The 20,043-nt window shown below is 38.9% G+C and overlaps 2 protein-coding genes across 2 annotated transcripts in view; both read right to left on the bottom strand.

The window, feature by feature from the left end:
• LOC113156595 (muscarinic acetylcholine receptor M1) lies at positions 1-4,597 on the bottom strand. Its single transcript, XM_026351829.1, has 5 exons — positions 4,543-4,597; positions 3,485-3,645; positions 2,557-2,852; positions 782-1,467; positions 1-482 (listed from the first exon to the last, which is right to left on the bottom strand). The coding sequence occupies exons 1-5, from the start codon at positions 4,595-4,597 to the stop codon at positions 1-3; spliced, it is 1,680 nt and encodes a 559-aa protein (XP_026207614.1).
• Positions 4,598-12,929: 8,332 nt separating this feature from the next.
• ryr2a (ryanodine receptor 2a (cardiac)) overlaps positions 12,930-20,043 on the bottom strand; it is a 111,117-nt gene continuing 104,003 nt past the window's right edge. The window contains 5 exon segments of the mRNA XM_026351828.1: positions 12,930-16,568; positions 17,194-17,245; positions 17,731-17,831; positions 17,944-18,008; positions 18,845-19,001. Of these exon segments, the coding sequence (XP_026207613.1) occupies positions 16,473-16,568; positions 17,194-17,245; positions 17,731-17,831; positions 17,944-18,008; positions 18,845-19,001 (471 nt within the window). The 3' untranslated portion in view covers positions 12,930-16,472.

The following is a 20,043-nucleotide window of genomic DNA, read 5'->3' as shown; positions in this document are numbered from 1 at the left end:
CTACATTGGGTCTTTCTTCCGAAAAGCTGCTCCCTGTCTCTGATGGAAATGAGGCCTGTTCTTCTTCTGATTCCACTGGCACATTAATATATCCCTGAAAGTTGTTCGGAAGGTCTTGTTACACAGGGCATAGCACATGGGGTTGACTGTGCTGTTTACATAACACAACCAGTAGCCCAGTGCCCATAGAGTTTCAGGGATACAGTCCTGACAGAAAGTGTTGACCAACACCATGATATTATATGGTAACCATGTTGTAATGAAGGCAAACAGGATGGCGCTGAGTGTCCTCGCTGCTTTCTTCTCATTTGCCTTCTTTTCATTCTTGCGCTTGTTGATCTCTGTCTTGGCTTTAGAGGCAAAGCGTTTGGCCATTGCTGCATCTTTCATAGAAATGCCTGCAGGTGATTGGTCCATAGATGATGAGCTGACTGGGCTTGATAGCTGTTTATCCTTGTTGTTCTTTTTAGATTTCTTACCATCTAGATAGATAGATAGATAGATAGATAGATAGATAGATAGATAGATAGATAGATAGATAGATAGATAGATAGATAGATAGATAGATAGATAGATAAATAGATAGACAGATAGATAGATAGATAGATAGATAGATAGATAGATAGATAGATAGATAGATAGATAGATAGATAGATAGATAGATAGATAGATAGATAGATAGATAGATAGATAGATAGATAGATAGATAGATAGATAGATAGATTAAAATCTAATGTCCTGGCATTGGTTAATGTAAATGAAAATGAAATATGTGTCCAACCTGTAGGAGGCCTTGATTGGTCTGCACCATCACCTTCGTCCTCTGAGCCACCAACTTCATTGTTGTTCAAGCTTTCACAGCTGCTCTGCTCTGCTTTGCCCACTGCAGCTGTCATGATGGCAGAACTCTTAGATGCATGGTGACCTGGCAGCAGTGATGAAAATTGGAAGCACAACCTGCAACATGACCTTTCTTTGACCTTGTCTTTGTTATTCTTCTCGGGAGTTTGCTGATTTACTTCATAGCTACTGCAGCTTTGAGAGCTCATCTGGCGCAGCATGGCTGATGAATTCTTCATGCTGTTGGTTGCACCTTCCCCACTAGCTCTTTCACTGCCACTCTGAGCCTGGTTTGAGCTGTTGCCTGACCCAGATCCCTTAAGACCTTGTACATCTTTAGCTCGCTTCTCTGTCTCCTGATAGATCTTCCAAAATAGGAATGCCATGATAGTCACGGGCAAGTAGAATGCAGCAATAGCAGTGCAGAATGTAATAATAGGCTCGGACAGGAACTGGATGTAGCACTCATCAGGTGGGACTGTTCGCTCACCCACAATGTACTGCCAGAACAGGATAGCAGGGGCCCACAGGATGAAAGAGATGGACCAGGCAAGTCCAATCATAGTCATGGCCCTCTTGGTTGTACGCTTGGCCCGATAGGTCAAAGGTCTGGTCACTGAGAAATACCTAAGAGGTCACAGAAATACAAAACAGAGCCATTCATCCCTGTTTACCTCACTGTGTGTGATAGTGCCACTAAAACTGGCTCAACTCATAATATTCAAAAAAATGTTGGTAACCTTCCATTAAAGAAAGAAAAACTCACAAAGGTCACTGAAATAATGTGAAACTGACAAAAGTAATAATAAATAAAAATGTACTAAAAATGAACTCATGAAAATCAGACATTTCTTTTGAGTTGAGGTTCAACCAAAGAAAAAAAAGTTGTTAGAAGTTGAGACAACCTGTGCCAGATGCAGCAAAACAGCCCCAGAACATAACTGAGCCTCCTCCATGTTTCACAGTAAGTATGTGATGATGTGACTTGCCAAAAAGTTCCAGTTTTGTCTCATCTGTCCAAAGGACATTGGACAGAAGCTTCGTGCCTTGTCAATACGTATTTTCTAGCTCTTTTATGATTTGCTTTTAACAGTGGCGTTCTCTTTCTCTCTCATCTTTCATTAACTCCGCTTTGGTTTAAACAGTGACTTATAGAGTGATCGTACACTCATGTAACTTGAACTTGAATTTCACCTCATTCATACCTCTATCAGTTGTCATCAATTCAGTGAGGTTGGCCACAGTCCTGTGCACCTTAAACTTCTGAATATGTTTAAATGTGGTCACACAACAAGCTGCTTGGTCTTAGAGCCTTTACTTTTAACACGTTCTATCTTCGATCTTTTTATTCGCCTTAGGTTTCTGTGGACCATGTTCAGTGTGGTACAGACCATAATGCAAAACAGCACAGTGTCATGTCCCTAAGGTCAAATCCTTTTCTTTTCTAGGGGTTCCATCATTCAAGATTTATTAGTTTGTTTTTTAAAATGCTATTGCTGAATCACAACTTAAAATTAATGTCTGAACTAATTTTCAGTAATCTGTTTTTATTGTTATTTTTGTCAGTTTCAAGTTATTTCAGTGACCAATGTGTTTTTTATTTCTTTAAAGGAAGGGTACCAACAATGTTCTCCACTGTACAATAGCATGAATAATACATGAACATGTCTAGGATGAAGTTTATGGACAAAAATAAAAGCAATCACATTCTTGCACCTGTCAAAGCTGATGACAAGCAGGTTCATGACTGAAGCATTACTGGCCACGTAGTCAATTGCAAGCCACAAGTCGCAAACCACTGGGCCCAGCGCCCACTGGTCCATGATGATGTAGGTCGTATACAGGTTCATTGACAAAGTGCCGATGGTCAGGTCAGCAAATGCCAAGCTAAGGAGGTAGTAGTTGTTCACTGTTTTCAGTGCCTTATTAATCTTAAACGACACCAACACTAGGATGTTGCCAACAACAGTGACAAGAGAAAGCGATCCAGTGAGGAAGACAATTATGATCACCTAGAGATTAAGAGATAACAGAAGACACGATCAACGATGATGGTTAAGTGCTTTACAAGGTGTAACACACTCTTAGCTGTTTATGTTAGCTTTTGAAATACTGAGGAACTATCCTAATAAGAGAAGGCTGTTTTTGAAAAGGCTTCTAAGCTGCAAATGCAAAATGCAGTTGGTGGTGATGTGTCTAAAAATGACAGTGTGCTATCCTGAACCTATTCCTGAATCTAGAGACAGATGTCTGACTAAAGTTAAGTCTAGAAGTACATAAGAAAGAGATCACTGATTAGTTTAGACATGTCTCATGGCTTTCCTTAGATGCAGTTTATCTTGGAGCACCAACTACAAGCAACTTTTTTCCAGTGATCCATTATTTGCCTGCAGCACTGAAGCAGTCATGTGCGAGCTGAGAGTTTGGACACAGAACAATCCTGCCTGCTCTGTGGTACAGTGTTTTTCAAAGTGCAGTGTTGAAATGCTTCATGCCTGTACATTTGGGTAGTTGTAAACCACATGAGGTATCAATTATATGTCAGGTCCAAAAAGTCAGTTAATGACTTATTGTATACATATTCATTGTTACAGTGTCACCCGAGCTGAACTAATGATTTGGTAAGACAAAAAGCTAACGTTACCTGCCAGATAGTATGTCCTCCCAATGGATCAAACTCCTCTTTTGACCTGTTAAGTGATGGCTCTGTAAAGTTTCCTCCTTGTCTGGAGACATGACTGACATTGTGCTGTTCCCACACACCAACACCATCAGATAATACCGCCATCTCCTGGTAGGAGCCACCTGAAGATGTGGAGAAATTGATGGTGTACATCAAATACACATACAAATTACATTAGTAGATTTGATTTGCATTATGTTTACAGATTATCTCAGCACCTTTTGGTTTATATCACAGAAAGCCATTCTGTTGGCTTACTCATTTCTATCTTTCTTCTTCTTTTTTCTCTCAAATTGACCTCAGTTATTTTGATTTTGTATCTAGAATGACATTAAAAGAACCTTGCATTGATAACCTTGCTACCATTTAATTTAGATTAATAATAAATGACAATGATAATTGAACAAAATAAGCTCTTACATTGTTGTTAGAGGGGAGCTTTGTGCTGTAGGCAAAATATAAAATGGCAGCATTGGCATTAGTAGGGTTAGGGTAGTAGGAGTAGTAGGAGTAGTGGTAAATTTAATTAGTATTTTGACATGTACAGTATGTGGCAGGTTAAAGTTTCACACAATCCAATCCAACAATAAACACATATATCTATGTTGTGGAGCTCAACAGTTTGGGTGGGGCTGGTGAAGAGTGTGGGAGTGGGAAAGTTGGGGGTCAAACCCTGCTATTGCCCACTCCGGGTATTACAATCCCTACCACCCGCTTTGCTCTGCAAGCAAACAACGCCTTGTGGTCCCCTCACATCACCTCAAAAGATCCCAGGCAAAACTTTTCAGCTCAGCTGGTGTAATGACCCTCTCACCTCTCCGAGATCAGCTGCCTCATCCTCACTCCCAATTCTCAATTTTTTCACTCTTTTTTTTATTGTTCTTCTTCTTGGCTTAGATATGTTGTTTGCTTTGTACCTCACTTGTAAGTCACTTTGGATAAAAGTCAACTAACATTGTAAATGTAGATCTACCTATAGATGGCAGCGTGGGATATTGTGTCAGACAGGTTTTACATACCAAGTGAAGTGTTAACAACGAAGTGCATATGAGTAGGACTGGACGTCAGATTCATGATGACCAAAGGACATCTGGAAAACAAACAAACAAAGTGTCAGAATGCGGATTAAGGTGCTTAATAACTTTACAAAAGATTTGGGGCTAAAGTAGATATACTGATATACAATTTCACTCAATGGCACTAATATTCAATACTTACTAAACGTTCTGCCAATTTCTTGGTACCAGAGGAAGCATATTTAAAAACCAGTGAGATGGAACAAACCTGAGACAAGACAAAGTGCCACAGTAGAAAATGCTGGCAGATTGATGTGGTCATGGGCCCCTAGACTGCACTTGTCGGCCTTTCCACCATTTAACTGAACACTTATAGAATAATTCACTGACATACATATATGCACATAAGCACAGGGAAAACAAATAAAAATCCTGTCTGGTCTTTGAAGTAAGGGCATGGGTTCAAACAAGACAGCGTAGTGTTCAACATTTAAGATTTCCTGAGATTTCACTCCTCATCTTCCTCGAATTGCTGATTCTGGCATAGATTAGCATAGCCTGTAAAGAATAGATGACATTACTAATACAGGCTGTACTAATTAAAGCCAGAACCATCATGTCTCCTTAAAAATGGATGTGGGAAAAGAATGCTGAAGTTAAGGAACAGAAAGGTTTGCCTGCATCGAGAAATCTGCTAAACCAGAAGGAAGAACGTGAAATACACATTTAACAAACTCAATCAGTCCCTTCAGCATTTACACTGAGCCTCATCTCACTTAGCAATTCTGTCCGACAGTTATTGGTACAGTATAGATAATAGTTGGAAAAACCAGTGAGTAAAAGAATAAATGAATTCTCTTAATTCTGGAAAGGCCAGATATGTCAGCTAACTAAATATAACAGGAAACCTGACATTTCCACTCACTGCTGTCAATCATTGGTCTTGACATAAAGCTAAAGACAAACAATTAGTCCATCACCCTCAGGAATAGCTCACATTTCTTCAGATGTTTCTAAAAATAATAAGTCGCATTCCACTGGAAGAGTTATTAAGCCACAGTGATTGTTCTTCCTGTCCAAAATGGCCAGTGAGGAGATCCTTATTAAAGCTATCTCAGCGTCAGTGATGGGGGACAGCATTCCTTCAGTGCACAAGTACTTTGTTAAGTTCAGCCAAAGATAATAGGAGGCTTCAGCGGGCTGCATTAGACAAATTGAGTGGATATCTTCCAGTTACACTGTTTTTGGTGCTCAATCCCCCTCTCTTTTGTTCTCTGATGCCTGCTTCAGTTGTGTTACTACAGGAACATGACTTTTGTCTCACATGGACTCGCCATATGTCAGCCAACAATAAGCCTTTCAGTGTACATATGAGCACTGATTGAGCTCTTGATGTGAGTACTGAGTAAATGTGAATGTGTCCTAATAAGGAAATATTGCTCCTATGCTGCCAACGTAGTTTTTATTTCAAGTTGTTTAATTGAACAACCTCTGCATGCACGAATTCGAAAAGAATAATGGAATGATCAGAACATAGTTTCTCTTATATTTTTGTCATCACAGCTGCAGGGGAAACACTTATAATACTGCAACAGTTTCTACCTTCACAAACCCTATTTAAAGAACAATTGAGACGCTGTGTCAAATATAAACATAAACAGAATTGACTGATTTGCACAAGTGTACAAAGGTAAAACACTAGTTAATGAAACTAAAAAAAATCTTATTTTGAAATTCTGAATTTTAAGCCAGCAGCATGGTTCAAAAGACAATTCAAGATTTTAAAAACTCTGGGATTAATAAGGTTTTTTAAATCGTGAATCTTAAAACATGACCTCATCCTACAAATTATTAGATTAACTTGCAACAGGTCAGTATAATAACTGGGTAGAAAAAAGCTTTATACTGAGGCTCAGTCTGTAAAATACAGATAAGGCAAATATCTCTCTGTTTGAGAAAAATATAAAATTGCAAAGAAATTTGCTGCTTTTTTTTTATTATCTGCAATTCATAATTAGGAAAGAAGATTAGGAAAATTCAGACAAATCTCTGTGGGTAAGCAAAAAAGCTGAAATCCAGTACTGAATCATAGACTTTGGGTCCTCAGGCAGCACTGTATTAAAACCAGACATGTGAACATGGTTTGTTGCTGTATCCACAAATACAATTCAAAATTATTCCATGCAAAGAAAAACAAAACAGACATAAATAAACAGGATTCAGAAACCACCTTCTCTGCACTGAGCTAAGCAGGAAATCATTAACACCACATCCTCCAGGACATAGAGGACAGGGACCATCTCCATACGTATGGAGGTGCATTAGTGCACACAGCAAGAGCAACTTTCACCATTATTGTTGTGTGATACATGCAGGTTCTTTTATATTACAACAACACCAAACCGCTTTCTGCAGCATGGCTCAGGTATTAGTCTGGTCTCTTTATTGGAAATATTTGGCACATTATGAAGCAAAAACACGATGAAGAAGGCTCCGAACTGTTGACTGCTCTCCTCAGTTTGCATTTACATTGAGTCATATGTAAGACGTACATATGTAAAAGTTTCCAAACACCTATGTGTTGTTTAAAGATGAGATTATGCAGCACAGAGGTGATCGTGCTCTTATCTCAACATGTTGCTGACATCAAATTCAAAATAACTTTGTAATGTACTTTGTAAAGAACTGTGCTTGTTTCATACCACGGAATATAAAACTGATAACGTCCAAACTGAGAATATAAAACTCACTGTAAAAGAAGCACATTTTATCCTGGACATGTTTTATATTAAAATAAAAAAAACATATGAAGCTTTTCACACTCTTTTTTTCTACTATTATTCTTAATGTTAATGTAGAAACATTTAACATGACGAGATTATTTAAGACAAACATCACGTTTAAAAGTCTCAGATTTTCATGTATTTTGTCAAATGAATCCATCTCTGTATTTCGGACCATGTGTGCCTCTAAAAAAGTGAAAGTGTACTTACTTGTGTCGCCTCTTGCTGGGAAGCTCAGCTCTGCTCATTCAGCATGCTCCTGTCTGCTGTGGCTTCAACTGCTCAGTTGATCTGTGACTGGAACCTCCGGCTCCTCCAGCTCCGCCTTTGAACGGCTGCTGTGCTACTGTCCACTGCAGTGGAACCTCTCGGATTCAGGCTGTCTGGGCGATTGTGAGGTGTTTTATGTTGGAGGGAAACATATAACAGCTAGTTTGACAGATCATTTATTACAAATAATAAAGTGACACACACTGTGTGAATAATACACTGTCCACTAAAAGTATGTTTTATGTGTCAGATCATTTAAAATAAGTGCACAAAGAGTCTTTGTTCAGAGTATTTCAACAGCTTTGACTGATGATGGTAGAGACTAAATACAATTCTAACATAATTCTACTGAACTGTGTCCAGTATATAACTGTGATGCTGCCAGTATTGTAGTGATTATACAGGCACAGTTCATCACTGCATTCGTAACTAACCTAATAGTTATGGCTCCTTTAGCACGATGGCTGGTTGTTTCGTTTTCATTTGCTGATTTGTGATAACAGACTTTTTTGACTGCAGCCTTATGTGGTAACTTCAGTTAGTTTAGTTCCATTTATTATTCTGTTGATCAGCTCTCAGTTCCTTGTGAATAGGTGCTGTTCATCAGTCTAAAATGAGCATTTTTGTGCGAACGAGGGTTTGGTGGCTCTTACAAACGAGCCTGACTCTTTATGTAATCCCAGACAGACTCCACGATATTCACTTTCAGGCATCGTGACATAATACTGAAAGAAAATGTGTTGAGTGTTGCTCGATCGGCAGTTTTCAGCTCCACTGAACACATTTTCATCGTCTAGGACAGTGTCTTAGACAGGGAGAAAAACCTTGAAGCATTTGCTATATGGAGTGCAGCAGGTTTGTGACAAGCTGTCAGTAGAAGTGGGAAAGTGAACCTGACCTGAGGCCTTGAATGGCACCTGGCTGGATTGAAATGCTCCTGGTATCTACAGTAATATTCCAATAGTACATGTACATAGATAGATGGTTACATTAACATATCTCTCTGCCTCAAGTTGAAACGCAGCTCATGTCACTGAGGACTTTTTCAGTTCAGATGATGGGAACTTGTTGCTCAAACCAGTGAGATTGATCAACCTGCTCTTTGACATGATGTCCACTGGTAGAAGCACAGAGTTCTTTTAATGTCAGGGAGAAAGACGAACGGTACAGATGGTGATGAGCTTTGTGGAAAAGGCTGTTTATTAGTTCACACACAGTGTCCCTCTGCTCTGTAAAGCACTGAGTGATTCAAAAGCTGGATTTATTGGAATTTGAACTAAAATAATGTTCACTGGGTTTAGCTTGAGGATCCTGGATCTTATTCTATTTCACCACAGGAACCTTTTTCCAGAGACAGAGAACCGGGATCTAAAGTTCTGTAGCACTTTATATGATCTCCCCTTTTTGTAATTGTTGCAATGATTTAGAAATTTGTGTAATTTGTCTTTATCAGTTTAATTAATAATTTGAATAGTATCATTGACTGAGTGTATCTGAACTGCTGGTGCTCTGTGAGCCCATCTTGCCAGTGCTTCAAAAATGTTGTCTGTTCACTAAGACAGCTGCAGATATACCATAGGCCGATGGGTTTGGTCTCTTTTTTCACAATTCGTCCTGAACAGCTGCAGTTTTACTCAGTGTACGTTCACAGAAACGACACCTGCACCAGCGTCCATGATTGGTGACCGGCTTTCTCACAGCAGCATGTCCACATTAGTCATACTGTGTATTTTGGTTTACTTGCTGTTGCATAATAGCTCCATTAATCAGCCTCTCAGCTGTTTGATGTAATTGTCACGGCCTCCTATCATCTCTATATATGGTTTCATTGATGCTCTCCGTCTGTGCCTCTCCCTCCACTCACTCTCTGATTACCTGATCAGCTCCACATGTGCTCCTTCACCTCCTTTATTAGCACATGTGCAGCCCTCCGTTCAGACTCATTGTGCTACTTCAACTATTCACCTTGGACCTGCATCCTTACAACCTGTTACTGACCTGATCTGCTCACCTGGACCTTGGTTCTCTGCCTAACCCTGGTTGCCTATAACTACTGGTTCATTTGCTCATATACTTAAGTACTATATAAGTCTTTGCCATGACTACAGGTGAGGGTGGCTGTTGATGAGTTGGCAGAGTAGTCATCCATGAAGTGCAGGGTTAAGGTTTGATAGTCACATTCTCATAGCCACATGTTGATGTACATATGTATTTGTATTATACAGTCCACTCATCAGTTTTTACCACACATTTGCAAACACAGCAGACTCATAAAAATTGCATATGCCTTGCATCAGATGACTGAGAGGTCCGACTCTTACGTGGCTGATTAGCAGCCATTTTGCATCTAGCAGAGCAGTACCTCTTATCAACATCAGGTGGATCATACTGTACACATCAGTGGTAAAGACATACTAATGACTTTCAGGTGTTGCTCCTGCAGGGGGTAGCTGGATGTTTATAATGGCGTCCATGCTCTCGAGGTTTTGGTGCCGTTTCATACCAATGGTTGGGAACCCATGCTCCTCCAGGGCTGCTGCCCTGCTTGCTTTTTAATGAATCCTGGCTCTGGATCCTATCTGGCTTCAAGGAGCATGCCCCCTTAGGTTTTTAGACATCCCACATTATGCAATTTAAAGCATGCACACACTCTAACACACACACACTTTCTCATCCATTCATTACATTTAGAAGAAATATTAACAGATTTTAGCCTTTTGAGAAAAATATGGTGCATGGACACTTATGTACAGTACTTGAAAGATGTGAAACAGTAGGCTTTGATGTCACTAAATGCCAGTTTCTTTTGTTTAATCAATTGTGATATTATTGTCTGAATATTATATTTTCCTTTACCTACACAGCCTTCAGAAAAAGATTTCTTTCTTCACAATGTACAATTCAAATATATTGTGAAAAGATTCAGACACTGTTGCCTAAAGCTTGCTAAAATGGGTTGTTGTTGGGTTTTCTGTATAATTTTTTATACAATTATACTCCTTACACTGTAAAGTGCCTTGAGATGATTTCTGCTGTGATTTGGCTCAATACAAATAAAATTGAACTGAACTGAATTGAACTATGGAAAAATTCAAAAGACCAAGAGCAGAAACCACTGCTGTTATTGAATATAGACAGACGGACGGCAGTATTTAAAAACTAAAACTCCATCACTCAAGAAGTCAGCTATACATAAATTCTGTGCAAAGATTCTGCTGAGCTGCCTCTGTGCATGATCTATATGGGCAAAATCACAACAAAGTTCATATCAAGGGACTTTACAGTGTAAGGTTTAAGACCTTACAAAATAAAATATAACTGCATATGGAATTAGAGAAAGACAAACAATCCCACTTGAGCAAGTTAAAGTTGGAGGACTTGTCAGATTTCTAGTGTTTAAGGACCCAATTATAATGCCAGACACAGTGAGAACATTACATGAAAAGCAGTTTATTGTCACGGACATAATAAGTTGGGCTAATAGAGGTGAAAACAAGGAAGCCAACAGGGAAGCACGGGATTTTAGTAGAAACAAAAGTCACAGGGCAGGGGTAATAAATGATTTTAGAAAAAGTCTCAACTTTTCTTGAAATGGGGTTTGCAACAGTCTGGCTGTGAGGTTATGGCAAAAAAAGGAAAAGCATCTTGTTGAGAGTAGCTCCGTAGTGTGTGGATGTGTGAAGGTGAAACATTCTATGGCAAGAAATAAAGGCAAATAAAACGTGGCACAAGAAAAGGTCAGGAAGTGAGAGATCAGAACTGGGGGAAGCAGATCTTTAATGTCCTTTAGATGGACTAGCCAGGTGCACCCAGGTTCACTAATACAGACTCCACCTATGAGGACCTGAGGAGGGACAAAAACCCAGCTGAGGGCAAGATACAAACCTAGAGGCCACGGCATGGCCAGAGGGCATTCACATGTTTGTATATAAAACAACACTTCAATAAGAAGATTTCCATCTTCACAAGTTAAGAAATAAAGTTTTATTCTCATTATCATGCAAATCAGACTCAGACCTTCTTTCCATATTTTCTTTCTCAGAAGTAGCACAGACTTACTGAAAACCATCATGCTCTGCTGTGTGGCAAACTAAACATTCCCTCTGTGGTAAATATGGAAAATATTTATTTTACATAAGGAAAATGCTGCACATTAGTATCATTACTCTGCCTGGTCTGGTATTGCAATAGGTAAAAAAGACAGGCATTACATCAGTAGGGTACAATGCAACAAAACATATCACCCACACTATTTGGTTGAAACTGTATCATCCATTGTGTGATCACACTTGTACAGTCATTCTGGCTAAATGTAAATCACACGTGCACTCGCCTAATGTTAAAGGCGCAGTCAGTAAAGATGGCTCTGCAGCGGTCTTTAGTGGCAGCTTCTATTAAACTAGTGTAGCATCTTCTGCTTAACCCCCTTTATCACGTTAAGTACATTTAAATAGAATTTAATTTATACTACAGTGAATATGGTAAGAAAACTTCTTTACAATCAAATGTCACTGATGTTTTGCACATTTGTTATATAGCAAAAGCTAAAATGAAGTAGCCAGCTTCTTTGGCTAAGTGCATCACTCTGTAGGTTGTTTATTAGATGCCCAAATGGTTCAATATTAAATAGATAAGACATCTATGAAATATGTGATATAAATACACACAGATGTCAACTTGCTTGCTAAACATAATGATGATTTTAAAGGACAGGGTCGCTATTTTTTAGATCTGTCCTGAAACCACAGATGTGCAAAAATGTGAACACTCTTCTTGCTGTAACTAATCCTTCTGTTCATTCTGTCTCTGATCATTTTCTTACAGCTCTTTCTATTAAAGAAATGGGGGGGCTTTCTGACCCCAGTCTTTGTTCTGCGCAAAAAGTGCATTTAAATGCGTATCCAATGCTAATATAAAAGAGTTAGTTTGATATAAGGACCTGTTGTTCTCTTTAGTAAAAACCTCTCTCTTAGTTTTTCCCTGTTGAGGAAGAAACATTTAGGCGACTGGTGTAATGCAGCTGAATTGACCTTTTACATATCTGTTTAATGAGGTTATAGAAGGTCTAAAGCAAGCGCAGAGTAGTAGATTATTCCCAGCAGAATCACCTTTACCTGTCAGGAAGTTGGTAGCTGAAACAGATGATGATGCAGCCAATAAATGATCACTTACTGCACTTTTAAGATTAAGTGCTGAGCTAATATAACATAAACCTCATGTTTATATCTTTAGTAGTATTTGTTAATGAAATAAAAATAAATACATAAATAGAAAATAAATGAATAAATACAGAATTTTATTTAAATCTGAGACAATGTAATGCAAGCTTTCATTTGTTTTGACTTTGTTTGCAATTTACAATGGTCAGTCATCTTTCATACACTCGTTGAAGGGCTATTGCTTGAGCTTAAAACTAAATGATTCTTAAACAAACCAGTTACTCATAATATATTAAAACAGTGATGGTTACGTGAGAGAAACGTAGGAGCCACCGTTTTTTTTTTTTTTTACTGAAAGGATGCAGTTGTGGCAAAGGACACGAAAAGTTACAATGAACACTTTTACACAATAGTACAGAAATCTTAATCAGTCTTAAATAATCCTATTAAACAATTGATGGGTGACATAGATTTTGTGTAATTGTTATACTTATTCATTAATCCTGAACAATAAACATGCAATGGCATTTTGTACGATATTATAGCTGTTTTTTGGGGGGGTTTTGGAGAACATTTGTACAAAAAGAATAACTGCTGTATTGCATTAGTCCATCACCAAAAAAAACTAAATAATAAAGTGAACAATGCTTATTTGAAAAGTTTCCGAGACGTGTTTGTTGAACATTTGCCAGCTCAATCAATCGACACACACTTCTTGTAAGAAAAAAAATAAATAAATAAAACATCCTGCAGTGGTAACTATGCTTTAAATAGATTAGTTAATTTCTGATAGTGCCATTCATTTGGCTTTTATTTATGCATTCAAAGTCAAATCCTACAAGGTCCAAACTTTGTATGTTGTGTTCTATGGAAGGTTGGAGCTTTTCATCCACTTTAAACCAGTCAGGTCATGTTCCTGCTTTGCAGTGAAGGTGTAACATTTACAATACAAAACAGAATAAAGTGAGAATACAATCCAACATTTCATATTGAAATGGCTGATTCTGTTCGTCCACATCGACTCCTATGTTACATGAGGCAGAATGTATACAGTATGTGTGTCTGCAGCAGAGCGTGCACTGTACTAAAGCAAAAGAGATTAACCCATAGTTAAAAATGTTTTTATGGCAGCATCGTAAATGACAAATATTACGTGTCATGTAAACACTGCTGACACAGCTGTCACAAACATAGCTTGTTTTGCGTGGGGACTAAACAACCACTGCATCTTGTGCTCTGATGGCAGTCTGTTAGATAGACCCAGCTAAAGCTAACACTGTGTGATCCAACTACTATATGCAATAAGTCCTACCTGAGGCTAGTTAGCCTGAGGTGTTTCTATATTAATATTAGAGTAAATATTACAAATTCCTTGGAATAACACAAGTAAATTAACAAAAACATCTAAACACTACAAAAACATCAATTTCAATAAAAAGAGTTAAAGCTGAACAGAGGATCTTTGATGGAGGAGGATTTATCGCACAGCTTTAGCTTTAGCTCTGTGAACATAGCTGACGAGAAACTGAGTGGATGTTTTTAGTCACAAACATGTCAGTTGTCTGTGCAGCTTTTCAGTCACTCAGGTCATGGATATGTCAACGGTGCTGCTCAGTGGCAACTGGACTTTGTTAATGTCCTTTTAAGACAGGCATGTCTACGTACAATCTATGTATGAATGACCATGGCTCAACAGAGGGGGGGACTACAACACCATCCCTTCTTACGCAGCTGTGCATGACTCATGTGACCCTAAGGACAAAGATAATAGTTAGGTGGGACAACAACATCAAAAAGTTATTGATTTAACTACTCCATAGAGGTTAAATATCTGGGACTCCCAACCAGCCCATTAGACCTGGAGAGGGCTTTCGAATGAGGGATGGAACATATTCAGGAATCTCAAAGAAGTCCAGTTGCCACAGAGTAGCTCCTTTGTGACGACATGTCAGTCATTTTATGTCTCGTATAATAGTCCTGAGGACATTTCACTCTACATCTTTCCATAATTTACCACTTGCATAAACAGCCCATCACCATCAATTTTAGATCTTTACATTGTATTGTATGTGAAGCTATCTAACATTCATTTCTCCTCCCCCAGCTTGCATAGCTCATCCCTGGCTTATTAAGGCACTGTATCCTCATGTATCCTTCATGTATTCATTCACAATTAGTCTTCAGCCTGCCCTTGCTGCTTTTCCCACTGCAGAAAACTCCGGTTAGGATAGATTATTTAATCTTTGCCAACAAGCACGCACACAACTTTATATGCAGCTTTACACAGATTAGTCACCATTTTGTTGGTTTGGTGTTGCTTTTCATAAAATAACGCCATTTATGAACAAAGCAAACCCGAGCATTAATTAAATAAAATGTTTTAAAAAGCAGTGTAAAGCCCCCATCAGTGGCACCCAGAGGCTGATGCCTCATATTCACCACAACACTAAAGAGAGACAGAACAACATGCTGAGTGTTGAGCTGGTCTCATATTGGTAGCAGGGTACTGATGGCAGCATCAGGGGAAAGGTCATGTGGTAGGTAAAAAATTAAAATGGAAGAATTAGTGGCTTCTGTAAATTTTGTGCCAATCTGACCACATATATCAATCTGGAGCAGGATGTTGGACAAACAGATCACACTGCTATTTGGGGTCAATATATTAATAATGCCTTCAACCATTTGGCAAGAAGAATTTAAGGAACATTTTTTTTTCTTTGAAACAAAAGACGTCGATAAGTGACAGGCCGATGGACTTGTCGATAGCCACATTTTGCGGCATCGCCAAGTTTCCAGGTCACTCAGCTCGACTGAACAGAATGGACTTGTTGATCACTTAGTAAGGAGCCCTTCACACACAGTGTTGGCATGTACAGGGTGTGGACACAATATCGGCACACTACTAGTTTTCAGTGCAGTACAATAGAAGTTCTATTTGTGAGATCAGATTGCGTTGATACCATCTCTGGTGTTGATTTAACTCTGTGGAACTCCTGGTGGCTGAAGTTTGATGTACCACAAACTAAAAAGCCTAGAAAAGTTCCCTTAGAGTTCTTTGACAGTCTTATCGTCGGATCATGGAAGATTCTAAAGGCTCAGATTTATCACACAGTTGTGTTGGATTACAGCAGGTTGTAGAGGTGGTGTTGTGTCCAACCCCTGTACTTACATGCAACGTGCACTGTACACATGAAAAGTCGTAAACAAGATAATTCTAATGGCTGTTCTTTGAGGATTCATCACTGTCCCGAATGTCTTTCAGGAAGCATTTATCATCCTTTCACTCTTTTCCTCCGTGCATCTTTGAGTCCTCCATTATTCCTTTTCTTATTCATATTTTTGCTTGTTACTGTCAATGTAGAATAAGATGAAGCAAAAAAGTCTGAGCCAAAAACCTTGACGTGCCCTCAGTCAAATATCATACAGCATATATAATAATCGGATATTTTCTATGTACAAAGTCTTAGAAGCATTCCAAACAGCATGTGTTGGAAGTGGGTGTAGAACTGGCGAGTTGACTTTCTTGACGAAGATGAGCTGGAAGGGATGATTAGAATAGGGGGGTTGGGCCTGTAGGTCCTTCTGGACAGGAAAGTGAAGCAGGGTGTAAAACCTGCCATTTGGTAGCCCTCCTTTAAGAGCAGTAAGAACGGCTTAGGGGGTAAGCAGAGAGACGATGGCTGTTAGACCATGAAAGCGAGTCTGTTCCTCCAAGAACAGATCAGTTGAGCTGATCCTCATACTGTTTCCGGAAACAGTCACCAGCAGGGAAAAACTCCCAGCAACGCTCCTGGTACATCTTCCATACATAAGACTCCTTAAAGACATAGAATGGAGGATATTTACATTGCAAATACATTTTCAGCATCTCTTGACTGATCTACACTGTCCTCTACTGAGGAAACTAACAGCAGCGTTAGTGGCAAATACTTCACCACTAATGGCCTCAGTATGCTTCAAAGTATTGAAAGTAGTCATCAGCTCATCTCACTTTAGCTGCTATTTAGCAGTGGAGAAACCAAAGCTTCTAAAGTATTTAATGTGATTCTGTGACTAGTAGAATTATCATGTATTGTGCACATTGAGTTGGAAGAGGAATAGAGAGACTTGCAAAGGCTGTTTAAGGTGGTGCGTTGTATGATGACGTATGATCATGTTGTGCTCGATATGCATCAACTTTGTTCGAGTCAGAATTTTGTCTTAAATGTGCAAAACTAGCAAACGTACGTTACGGTATATCGGTCATTATTTATTTCAAATCTACTCGATATACAAATTGTTCAAACTACTTTTTACAACAAAAGGGGTTCAGAGGATCCAACCAGCACCTTGTTTAAAGCATACTGAGGCTTTCAAAATGCAAGCAGCCTACAACAAAGACAACAAAACACTGAAGAAAGAGTAGTATAGTACCACAGTGAACAGTGAGTGAGTTAGTTTACCTGGCCTGTGTGCTCTGTTTCATCTTTGTTAATGAGATACATCACAAAGAATCTGAAAGACACACACCCACACACATTAGAAACATATCCACTGACAACATTATCACACATACACAATAACACAGCAACAGTGCTGGATGTTAAATAAAATCTAACTGTAAATGTCAAATAGCTGATGCTGGTGGAGTTATTTTAAATGATTTAAACAAAAGTATAATTACACAAACTTTAGATTAGGGGTGCCCATTTGGTGTTAATTTAAAACCTGATCCTATTTTTAAAGCATCAATGGTAATCCTACACTGAAGCAAAAATAAACCCTGAAGAATCACTTTTTCACCTTGAAATGTGTTTCTTTATTGGGGAGGACAAGTGGATATGGGCCTAAGAATTCCTTTCTATGTTTGGAAAAGTACTGTAAGTGTAAAAATGTAAAAATGGTAAGACAGTTCAGCTACTACTATTGGTACAGAATTCAGAACCTATCCCAATTATGAATGTCTGCTTGGTACAAACATAAACTGCAGAAGTACTCACAGATAGTTGGCTAAGTTGTGCTCCTGTAGCGTGTGCGTTTCAAAGCCATGTGGCACTGTGTCAAAGTAATCGTTACCTATTCCACAGATAAAACATTTGGTCTAAAAGAGAAACACAGACATGCTGAGTAAGTCACACAAAACATTTACCCAAGGGCTTTTATCTGAAAAGTAATTGTGGTTGTGGGTGGTGTATGTGTTTGTGTGTGTTCACCTCCATGTCTTCTTTCACTTGTTCCTGCTGATCCCTCAATTCTCCAAAAGCATCAATGATCAACCCTAGAATTTAACAGAGCATTGTTGATGTAGAAGTTACAAACAGACTGACCCACAGTCTTTAGCTCTTCAAGTCAACAGTGTGTTACTTGCTGACGTACATTGACATACATGGTTCCTGTGAGGCACAGTGTGATTCTGTCTGTTCCTTTTTCTCTTTTCTGTTAATCTCTTCATTGAAGACTAAACAGAACAGTCACTCTTGATTTCTTAAAGTGTGGTAGCAAAGATTACTTGTGAGTACTAGTGGGGGTTTTTTTTAGCATCACTAAAACTGCCTTTGTTCACTAATAGAACATAACTCTTTATCATCCATCCACGAGCTTTTCCTTCTCCTCACTTGCCTAGTACTTCTAAAGGGGTATTTGTTGATCTTAATATGTAAACTGAAAGTTGAGTCATGGCAATTGGACTTCCTTCTTGTTGACTAACTTTCTCTGGCGGACCATTACCGGAACTCGGAACCTCTCTATCTTTCCTGCCTGTCTCCTATTCTGCAATTAGAATTCAATTAATAATAATTCTCTTTGTCCTCCAGGAGTCTCCAGCTGGTCTCTCCTATGTTTGCCCGAGTCTTGCCTCTTGTGTGTGTTTGTCTTCTTTCCAAGGTGCAAAGGCCCAAAGTTTAGCCAATCTAACCTTGTTTTGTTCAGGTTCCATTGTCTGATGTCAAGGGTTGTGATCACACTATTGCTCAGCACACAACTCTCAGATGTTTGACCTTCTTGTTTTAAGAACAACAGCCACTTCTGTGCGTATTATGCATACATATGTATTACGAAGTACATTCAGCGCGCATGCATGTTTGTGTGTGTGTGTGTGTGTGGGGTGTATCTCACCCTGGATGATCGCCAGGAGGATTACAATGACAAAGAAGAAGAAGGTGATGTCAAAGATGATGCGATAGATCTCATACTCGTCACCTGCTGGGTCCTCGATCTGGTCACCAATCCCTCCACCTGCTCTCACACCGACATACATATGAAACATGTAGCACTGAGAAGGGGAGAGAGAAAGACACAGAGATGTTTAATATGCAGGATTTGAAATGAGGACCAGACAGATTGTTACAGACAGTGCAATTTCTACACAAACATAGGAATCAACATGAATGTTGTACAGATTTTAAAGCTTGAGGAAAATTCCGACTTATTAATATTATATATACAGTATTTTGGTGAGTAAATATGAGTAGATGGTGAGGACCTCTAATTTAAGTAGTTGTTATTCTTAGAAACAAACACCTTAAGGACATTTGTTCAAATTTGGTACAAACATGTGCTTGAACTTATGGATAAACTGATTAGATTTTTGTTATAATAGGTCAAAGGTCAAGTTCACTGTCACCTCATATATGTCATATTCTTGGCAATGCTGTATCTCAGAAATGCCCTGTAGAAATTTCATCACATCTGACAAATATAAATTTTTACTCATGCATAAACATCTCAGACTAGAATATTAATCTGGATAGATGTAAATGTAAACATGTAAACTACAACTTCATATATAATCGCAATGCAGTAATTTCAGTTTTATTGTGAAAGGTTTGTATCATTAATATTTGGCCAATACACATGAACATAAACAGTGAGGAGGCTTCTACTCTATGAAAATAAGGAACAGACTACAGTGTTGTGTATACAGAGGGAACAAGATTCGTAGAAGAAACTGAGCAAAAGAAGAGAGGGTGAGAAGAGAGGAACAGCTCCATACAGAGAGAGAGAAGAACAAAAGATAAAGAGCAACAAGTGAACAGAAAAAGGGAGATCAGCTCAGATCCTCTCACACTGCTGTAAGTGTTATTGTAAGGGATTTATTTATATAAAGGGGGGAGAGGAAAGAGCAAAAAACCTCTGCAGGGCAGTGGCCCTTCATCTGTCAATCCCTCCATCCCACTAAGCCTGTGTCACCTTCTTGTGGACCAGGGAGAGCTGCCACCTGCGGCCCCTTAATAGGAAACAGAAGAGCTCTATGGAATGCTATGGGTGGCTGACTATAGGGGATTAGAGTGTGCGTGTCCTGAAATTTCCGGGTG

Source organism: Anabas testudineus, chromosome 19 (assembly GCF_900324465.2).
Source record: "Anabas testudineus chromosome 19, fAnaTes1.2, whole genome shotgun sequence".
Lineage (NCBI taxonomy): Eukaryota > Metazoa > Chordata > Actinopteri > Anabantiformes > Anabantidae > Anabas > Anabas testudineus.
The sequence above is the reverse complement of the archived record's forward strand: the minus strand, read 5'-3'. Positions and strand labels throughout refer to the sequence as shown.

What these genes read in the sequence shown, in the direction of transcription:
- LOC113156595 (XM_026351829.1), bottom strand. Translation starts at nt 4,597, where the DNA reads ATGAATCTGACGTCCAGTCCTACTCATATGCACTTCGTTGTTAACACT. An exon ending in CGTTGTTAACACTTCACTTG is followed by an intron (nt 3,646 to 4,542) that starts GTATGTAAAACC and finishes CCACATCTTCAG; the next exon opens with GTGGCTCCTACCAGGAGATG. An exon ending in CTTGTCATCAGCTTTGACAG is followed by an intron (nt 1,468 to 2,556) that starts GTGCAAGAATGT and finishes GTGACCTCTTAG; the next exon opens with GTATTTCTCAGTGACCAGAC.